The 10,028-nt window shown below is 30.6% G+C and overlaps 1 protein-coding gene across 1 annotated transcript; it reads right to left on the minus strand.

Moving 5' to 3' along the window:
- Window positions 1-5,236: 5,236 nt before the first annotated feature.
- Window positions 5,237-9,660, minus strand: LOC124841628 (cytochrome P450 734A1-like). Its single transcript, XM_088108514.1, has 4 exons — window positions 8,956-9,660; window positions 7,385-7,629; window positions 6,553-6,916; window positions 5,237-5,797 (listed from the first exon to the last, which is right to left on the minus strand). Exons 1-4 carry the CDS (start codon window positions 9,442-9,444, stop codon window positions 5,378-5,380), a joined length of 1,518 nt encoding a protein of 505 aa, XP_087964640.1. The 5' UTR covers window positions 9,445-9,660; the 3' UTR covers window positions 5,237-5,377.
- Between the last annotated feature and the right edge of the window lie 368 nt (window positions 9,661-10,028).

Below are 10,028 nucleotides of genomic sequence, written 5' to 3' on the forward strand. Positions count from 1 at the left end.
TAAGATTATTTTACCCTATCAAAACCAATGTCCATTTATGCTACTCTTACTCATTTACTATTTTATCATTTTTTTCTTTCTCGTTTTAAAATATAACAATATAAATTAATTTTGATATTTTAAATTATATTAAAAAAGTAATATATATTAATAGAATAAAAGAATAATATCCGTACGTAAGAAAAATATTGTTGAAATGTAATCTAATAAAATTACTATATGAATGTAAAACCTAATATAAGGTATTAAAAATTATGTGTGATAACGAAACTTAAATTTGAATTTGAGTTAGATAATTAAATTAAGTTCACTCTACCAAAGTTGAAAATAAAAACAGAATTTATTAAAATATAGTTTTGAAGTCAAATGGAGTTTAAAAGGAATTTTACTTTATATAAATAAATAAATAAATAAATATATATATATATATATATATATATACACACGTGTGTGTATATATATATATATATATATATATATATATATATATATATATATGAACAAAAGAATGAAACATATCAGCACGACGTTTAATACAAATTAAAGTTTGTTTAAATATATCAACTTAAAATTAAAAAATATTCTTTTATCTTAAAATTTTACTTTTTTACTGTATAAGTTACTTTTATGTGATTAACGTTGTCAACCTTATATGGTGAAATGAGGCTTTAGCATTTTGCATTTTTTGCTTTAAATTTGTGATGTGTATTTAAATTAATTTGAGGAGAATATTAGTTAGTATGTTTGTATAATTTTCTTATTAAAAAACTATTTTCTGTAACCAAATAAGTACTTATTCACCATTTTTAAATATTTAGGTAAATTTATCTAAAAAATAAGAACATACAAAATATAGAAATCACACTAATTAATTATATATCATTCCATAAACAAAATTATTATGAAAAATGAGAAATCACACTAAATCAACGTAAAAACAAATAACAGATAAAACAGTAGCTCACATAGCAGGTAAGACCTATGGAAGATAAGATTATTTATGTATTTACTTATATTTATGAAATAGCTTAAAAAATAAAAACATGAAAAGATTTAATACGATATTTTTTAATGAAAAAAAAAAGTTGCAACAGAGATGAGAGATTATTTTAAAGGGTGAGTTCAGGGGGATAAAATAAGGTTGGGTGCAGGTTATGGAAAGTGAGATGTGAAAAGAGGGCGCAAGATAGCAAAAGTGCGCGGATGGTGACGCAGTCAATGAGAAGAACACGCGGAGAGAGCACTAACGAACAAGGCAGGAAATAAAAAAGCAGTGGGACCACCACCGAAGGCGTTGACTTTAAGTGGATCAGATTGTGGAAATGGATCGAAGCATCATTTCTTATTTTTTTTAACTTTTTTTTCCAACGCAGTACGATAAAGCAATAAAGGTTTATTAAGTAAGGTCCAAAGGAGGGAATATTAACAAAGTTCACCTTCATCTCTCGCGCGTAGCATGCACGTTATTATGTTACAAATTTTAGACAAAATTACTCAAACAATGTCATTTTACTTTTTCCAAATCCCACGTTGTTTTCGGAATTAACAAAATGTTTAGATTTAATACCTATTTTTATCTTTATATTCTTAATTTTTATTTAAGTTTTTTTTACATTCAAAGTAGTTTCTTTTTCAGTAAAATTTGTTTAATTTAATCTTTCGCTCTAAACTTGTTAATGTCCACGTAAGAAAAACAGAATGAGTTGTTATGCAGTGGAGTTTACACTGACTGGCTCATATCATAATCTTGTCACGTCATCATCATCTTTCCCAAATCAAAAACCCTATTTTTTGTAGGCTTTTGTGATTTAATGAAAGCGATTTGGGGTTTCGTTCCTTACATATGGTTTTACGTCATCAATGCAGGTTGAACGAGTTCAATGGTAGTGCGATTTGAGATTTTGCAGGTTTCCAGGGAGGAGACGCGATTTCGTGAACTGGAGTTCATCGCAAATTGGGTTTTTCCGATTTGTGTTGATAATGGTGCGCGAGGAAGATGATGAAGGATGTGCGATCTACTACGATGGAGGATCTTTATTTCGATTTGGGGGTTGAACGCGATTTGCGCGACTTAGGGTTCTGATTCAAAAAGGTTCATCATTGTTGCTCGAATTATGATTGATGTTTGAAGGAGACTTGGGAATTCAGGGTTTCCTGCACGTTCAATGTTCTATGATTTTTTGGGTTTCACTTTGCAAGTTCTCGTGAAGATGGAGTTCTTTGGTTCGTGATGGAGAAGATTAAGATGGTGAGATGTTGATGGTGGCTCTCATGGTGTTTGCACGAGGAGGGAGATGCAAGTGCGACGGTGCATTGCGATTTAGACTTGGTTTTGGGTTTGATTCCTTGTAGTGGAGGGTTTCTTTTGCAGATTGAGTTTCTTGGTTAATTTGTGGTGGCTTCCGTGATTGCTAATAACGAAGCCACTATGAGTTTTAGTGTGTGACAACTCATTATGTTTTTCTTATACATGGACTCTACGATTTAGATGTCGTTAGCGAAAATTACCAAGTTTAACAAAATTTACGAAAAAAATTACAACTTTGAATGCTGAAAACACGACCACTTTAAATAAAAGTGTTGAATATAGGGAACAAAATATGTATTAAGCCAAATGTTTATTTAAAACCTATATCATTAATTAATCTATTTTTAAGATTACAGGACTTAAATATTTATTTAGTTTTTGAACTTTTTTGCAAAATTAGAATTAATATAAGCGTTTAGTGCGAGTCTGTGCATTTTAAAGCGATACCATAATTGATAAAATATTAAACGTTTACTACTTTTTTCTTTAGATGTGCTTCTATCAAATATTGTTTATCCTTTTATAACTGACACATCATAGTTTATCTTGCTAGCGTTTAATAAAGATGTTCTAATAAATGCTTCGCTTAAATGTTATACTTCATTAAACGATTTTTTTTAAGTGTTGTATGTTAAATTTCAAAACTCGAGTTGATGGACAATCTAATCGATCTAGACGATCTTGTCTTAACATCTTCTCACCCACAACCTCTGTAATTAATATAACGTCTTTAGAGGATTATGAGTTATATTCTCTTCATTACTTGTACTTCTTTTTATCATTTATGAGGAGCTAAATCTCCATGTATTGGAGCAAGATGTAAACATATTTGAACTCTCTTGTATTCAGTAATACTTTCATTTATGTATTACTTCTTTTGATCTATAGTTTCTTAATTGATTTCTATTTAACGTTTATGAATTGATCACTCGTCTTATCTAACTAGCATTATTGAGTGAGAACTGGTCTTAAGTTCTGGTCCAATTACCTATCTTTTGGGCTTCTAGATGTTAGGAATAGATCTAGGGTGGAGTCTTAATCTTAAAGCATGTGAGTTGTTGAAGCAGTTGTTGAGGAATCACAGTAAAGGTGGTGATCCTAGGCTTTAGGTGTCAGGAATGGACCTAGAGTTGATGCCTAGAGCTACACCTAAGAAAACTCCCAAGAATTGATCATTTGAAGCTGCATGTTTGAAGATAGATCTAATACAAGAGAGGGAAAATTTGTGAAGTCAAGATTCAACACGGTTCAACCATTCAAAAGTCACTCATTTAGTAACTTAATCTGATTTCCAATTGATTTTATAACATTTTCACCAATACAAACTTGTTTTCTACACATCAATTGTTTTACAAAGGATCAAAATAGTTAAAACATTGTGTTTTCCACCAAATCTTTGTGCATACGATACATGTGTACTATACCAACCAAGTATGCTTGTTGGTATATTTCGAATTGCAAATTGCACTCAATAGTAATCTCCTCCAATAATCTTTTAAATACTCTAATATCTTGAAAATATACTTGATTGTTGTGGAGATCTACAAAGATTTAAGAAGATTTTGTCGTATTCAAAAAGATTTGACAAATATTATATTTTGAGATTTACCGATGCAGTTAAATAAGATAATTATTTAAAAATATCAAATAAAATACCCAAAGATATATTTGTCCTAAATTATCTTTTTTCATAAAAATTTATCAATTATCAAAACCTTTTTTCTAGAAAAAGATAGAGAAGACTGCAAGGTCCAATTTTTGTTATTCGTTCCTCTTTTTAGTTTAGCCATATTGAGTTTGAGAGAGCTAAATTTCGTCACTTTTCCATGTTTTTCTTGTCTTCTTCATGTAATGCTTGACTTGTGTGATTTTAACAATTTTTTATTCTTGACTTTACCTTTAAAGTGCCATAAAGTTTTAACCAATTTATTTTTACATGTCCATGAGTTTAACTTAGCTACATGATACTAAAACACCTCAAAATATCCAAGGAATACATTTATGTAATTATAAAGTTTGTTTTAACATGTTTTTGTATCTTGTGCTCAATAAACTTAATTATTACAAATTTTAATTAAAACAATTTTTTTAAAAACAAAAACCAATTAAAAATTCAAAATTAAATATTAAATATTAAATGAGACATAAATATACACTCACTATATGTGAATTGATGATGACTGAGCAAAATAATAAATTATCTATTTTCTTTTCCAGTAGTAATACATATTATCTTTCATCTTTTAAAGACTAAATTCACTAGTCTTATTTCACAAAGAGTTTATATACTGTAAGTATAAGTGTCTAAGTTGTAGTGCATAGTTGTCAAAGGCTCAAAGTTTGTCATGTTGCACAAAGTCAGTTTACGGGTTTATATTTTAAGTTCCATCCCCTAATAATGATGTTTTTCTTACACCCGATCACGAGGTGTGAAAGAAAAAAAATAACAAGTGTGATTAGTGACGTAATAATATAAGAGAAAAGAGATATGACCAAGCTATACTTACTCGTAGAACGTTTCTTCAGTCATGGGGTAATTTATCAGGTTTAGATTGAGCAAAATAGATTAATTATACAAAACGAAAAGGTTCCTTCAACTTTGATATGTATAGTTCAAATTTTAATGTATATCACTATGCTTCAACTATGTGGTTGAATTATTATAATCTGAGTTTCTCCGATTGTCAACCCACAAAACATTAAAGTACTATCAGACATTGATACAATGAGAAGGAGACAAGAATATGACCATATTTAATAATGACAAGACACAACTCAACTACGAGAAAACAGAAAATTATTCTAAAATTGAAATATTGCAGATTTGTTTTCACATTCCTATGCACGATCTTCAAACAAGTAAAATGAAATAGTAAACATGCAAGCCAAATCTGTATATTTTTAATGATGCAACTAAACTTATGCTGCTTTAACTTAAAAAGGTTTTACTGGTTATCAAAGCTGGTTTACATGAGGTTTGCAAGTAAAAAGAGTAAAATGTTATAGCTATAATACTTCAGGGTTAAAAATCACATTAGGACAGAAAAGGGAAAAGGAAGTAACAAATCATCAATATGAAATCCTTCTGAAAATGATTTGCGCCCCACACTGAGGCTGCAAAGTGATAAAAAGTACAGGAGCATGAACATAGTTTGGAGATAGCACAAAACTGTAACTTTGAATGATCAAAGAAAGAGCAATCTTTGCCTCAACCATTGCCAAATTTTGCCCAACACAAGTTCGAGGGCCTAATCCAAAAGGAATGAATGCAGCTAAATGTTTCCGAGGCTCGCTAAATCTTGTTGGATTGAAGTTATGGCAATCTTCACCCCAGATTTCTCTGTCATGATGAACAGCAGTCAATGCCAAATAGAGTTGAGTCTTAGCAGGAACATTAATGCTTCCAAGCATCACATCTTTAGAGGCTTGCCTCATTAGCATCACTGCTGGAGGATAGAGCCGAAGTGTTTCGTTAATTATCATGCTAACCTGTTGGGAAATGTCAACCAACAATAATCAATGAAAATGGACCATAATTTTGCACTCAAATATTAATTATTCTGTGATCTAAATTGTTTGGTTCATTCTGTCTCCCACAATATACTACACTATTTTACAATTCTTAACCATATTCCTGATTCATTGTTGTTGAAGATTCCACATCAATTAGATATATAAGTGCAAACCTAACCGAGTTGATTAGATATATAAGTGCAAACCTCACCAAATTGATTTTATAAGGTTGAGTTGACTTAAAATATACTTTTTAAGATGGTATCAAAGTCATCTAAAATTTATCCTAACGAAATTTGTTGATTATTAGACTTATTGCGCCATCCACTGTCAGACTATCATTAGCATCTAATTCTATACTCGAAATGTAAATGTCTCAATATGAGTAAGGTGTGTTAAAAATCTCAAAGTTAGAGAAAATCTCATCTTATAGACTGGTTTTGTAAGATTGAATTATACTTAAAGTCTAGTTAAGAAAGTTAAATCATAAATTTTCATTTATGTTTCTATCTCCATGTCCAAACTTTTTTGCATCTCTGGTTCAATTTATAATGGTTACGTAGCATCTAGATTGAATCTTGATAGTAGATCAGTTGACTAACAGGCAGAGACATCTATCTATGATCTAACCAGTATTCAACTGAGTAAATGTATTGTAATATTCATTTCAACAATAACAAATGCATTGTACTGATTCTCTTGACGGAAAATCAAACAATAGATGAACTTACAATCTTAAGGTCGCTTAAATTGTCCGCAACAGGAAGTTGATTGTGTCCAATAACACGAAGAACTTCTTCACGTGCCTTACTTTGCCATTCCTGATGTTTTGCTAATAGAAGAAGTGTCCAAGTTAACAAGTTAGCTGTAGTTTCCTTCCCAGCAAAGTAGATGGTTTTACATTCATCTATAATTTCTTCCACCCTTAACTTTTCTTCTCCACCAACCTCATTCTTGTAGGAACACATCAAAGAACTTAGTACATTTCTTGCATTTTCTCCCGTGTTGCTCTTGGTCTCAATAAGCTTCAGAATTGATTCACGTGTTTCTTTTTCTAGTCTCCGCCTCTCCCTGTTCTTCCTAGTTGGCAAATACCTATTGTTTCGTTTTTCAAACACTAAAACTCAATTATTATGTCCGAAGAGGGAAAAATACCTGGTATGACATGAACTTCATTTGGAGAAAATACCAGTTCTGGAACAAAATATTCATATGCAATTCACTTCTCATCTTAAATTAAGCTAAAGCAAGTTTTCAATGGAACAACCTACCTGTTATTTCACTACTAGTACAATACTCTTGGAAGTCTCACATCAACTAAAAGTAATGTCAATTTATAATATATAGTGAGTGAAAAACTTACTTTACAAGCCGATTATATAGGGTTAAATTAGACTTAAAAGTCTACTCCTTAACAAATACAACAAATTAAGTTGTGATGGTTATTTTTTATTAGCAAGGCTTGTCCTGAGGAAACATAGGTCTGGTAGCAAGTTTGTAGTTTGATATATATATATATATATATATATATATATATATAAATTTAAGAGTTGGGAAAGTAACCTGAATCCAGGGATATAGACACTTCTAATAGCCTGTGAAAAAAGGTGCATTTGTTGCTCCTGTAAGTTGAAAATATGCTTTCCCTCTTCATAACTGCTGCCAAAAGCAGTTCTTGATATAACATCAGCAGAAAGATCATGAAGCTCTCTGTGCACTTCTATCTCAAATTCATCTTTTCCTCCTCTTTGGTCTTCCCATTTCTCCACCATCTTTGTCACGCTTGCCACAATATCTGGCACCCATCCCTGCAACAGATTCATGATTTACTCTTTAATTAATATTTTCTGTTTTCATGATTCATCTCTTCAAACTACTTATTCCCTCCACTCACAACTGTTTTCTCCTTTAATTCTAATTACCAAAACCAAACTAGAGTGTTACATGCGAGGTCAATTAAGTAAAAAGTTCAATCGAAGATACAAACACCAATAAGATATGAATTTAACTACGTAAAAAATTTACACCACTTTCTGCTTAAAACCTTAAAAGCAATTAGTTAACCGCTCTTTCACCTTTGGTACTCTACTCTCCCATTCCTATAAAACATGAGACAAGTCACGCTCAGATTCCAAATGCTCTATAATATATATATATATATATATAATTTTTCCAATTACACTAACATTTCAATTTTTTTATTTATTTCGTTCCTTCATTTTAAAAAATACTTTCACACTCATCTTTACAGTATATACGCATACCTTAAGTTTTCAAAATATTTTACTTACACCCTTATACTACTCTTTTACTCTTAATATAAAACTTGAAAACGAGAAAGGACTAATGTTGTTGTTATCTTACTCTTTCATTTATGATCATTTCAATTTTGTCTATTATTTTTCACATTTTGAATTTGGTTTTACTATTTTTAGAAAATAGTCTATATAACTCGTGACACAAACTATGTTGCAGAGACTTGTCAAAGAAAAATTTTTACAAAAGGAAATTATATTAACTCATTTAAAAAAATATGGACCGAATGACAAAAATTCAAAGTTGCAAAAAATTAAAAATAATATCATAATATACCAAAAAACACAAAACCAAATAAAAATTGTAAAAAAAATTGAATTTTCCAATCCAACACAATAATTCAATTGTTTTTTGCATTCTTATTATTTCTTCTTGCACCTTCATGCTGACCTTTTACATTTTTTATTCATAAAATTTGAAAACATATTCTAAAATATACAATCTTAAATATATTTACAAATCTAAAAGTAAATTTTAGATTGTCTAATTTGAAGATGTATTATGAATTTTATAATTGAAAATCTATTTTCAGATTCAAAAACATATGCAAATTTTTTAAATTATAATTTAGAATACATTTTTAAATTACAGTCTCTAGAAATATATTTTAAAGTATAGAATTTAAAATATATTTCTAAATTAAAAATAACTTTAATTATATGTCTTGTAGTTTCAAATATTATAATTTAAAATATAATTTTTAATTTATAAATTCTAATTATGTAATTCAAACTTAATTTATAAGATCCAAAAATGTCCGAAAAATTGATAATTTAAATTTTTTTTCCGTCTAAAGTGCCCCCACAAGAATAAGTTACCTTAACCAGCTCCAAGTTAAAGGCCAGATTTATAATCCTTCTGTGCAAAGCCCATTGTTCACCTTCCAGGCCTACAAGGCCCTGTCCAAACAGCAACTTCGACTGAGGGTTGTACGGAACTTTCCCGTACTCACCGCGCGTATTCGTCAGCACCTCCTTAATCATGTCCGGTTCAGTTATCGCCAACCGGGGTGTTGAACCGAACCAGTACAGGAAAGTTTTCCCGTGCGCGCGAGACCACCTTTCGTAAAATGGAACCACGCGCCTCAAGATGTTATCATGCTCGAACGCAGGGGTCGCCTCTGACTTCGCTTCCGCGTACAGCCGTCGGATCTCCGACGAGTTCCCCACGATCGGACAGTAGCCAGGGCCTCCTATCCCTTGCTTCTTGAAGTGACGCTCCGTTCGCCGGGGAACCCACACATTTGCGTAGAGAAATTTCACCGCGAAGAAAACGAGGAGAACTACAGCACCGAATAAAAGATTCATGTTGATCTAATCTGCTAGTGAAAGAGAAAAGTGAAGCATGAAAAGAGGTTAAAAAAAGAGAGTGAATAAGAGGAGAAGAGCGTTGACTTTTGATGGTGAGACTGACTAAGAGGAAAAAAAGACTATTGCAGTAATGAAAGGTGAAGTGGAACTGTTTGTTTCTGTGAGCTATGGCGATGGTGGAATAGTCAAATCATTACCTTTGTGTTCAGCGAACACGACGCGTACACTAACATTTTCTAAGCAAAACTATTGAGTATCTTCTTTAAAAATATCTATAATTTTTTTTAGTAATATCCACAATATTTACGAATATTTTTTCATAAATTTAAAATAAATCATTTTTAATATAATTCTTCAAAATATAAACTTAAATAAACAATTGATTGAAAAATATAACTTAAATAAACTCTTATGCAATACTTTAACTTAATAGATATATTGTGATGAATTTTCGTAAAATTAACTTCTGATAAAAGATAATCAGGCACAACTTTAACTTGACCGACAAACTACCAAAATATTTTCGTAAACTTCCTGTAAAAAAATTCTCATCTAGTTAAAGATAGTTTAATAACATGCAA

This window comes from Vigna umbellata, chromosome 3 (genome assembly GCF_029865625.1).
Source record: "Vigna umbellata cultivar VRB3 chromosome 3, Vumbellata_1.0, whole genome shotgun sequence".
Classification (NCBI taxonomy): Eukaryota; Viridiplantae; Streptophyta; class Magnoliopsida; order Fabales; family Fabaceae; genus Vigna; species Vigna umbellata.

What these genes read in the sequence shown, in the direction of transcription:
- LOC124841628 (XM_088108514.1), bottom strand. Translation starts at nt 9,444, where the DNA reads ATGAATCTTTTATTCGGTGCTGTAGTTCTCCTCGTTTTCTTCGCGGTG. An exon ending in TTAACTTGGAGCTGGTTAAG is followed by an intron (nt 7,630 to 8,955) that starts GTAACTTATTCT and finishes AATCTGTTGCAG; the next exon opens with GGATGGGTGCCAGATATTGT. An exon ending in ATTTAAGCGACCTTAAGATT is followed by an intron (nt 5,798 to 6,552) that starts GTAAGTTCATCT and finishes ATTTCCCAACAG; the next exon opens with GTTAGCATGATAATTAACGA.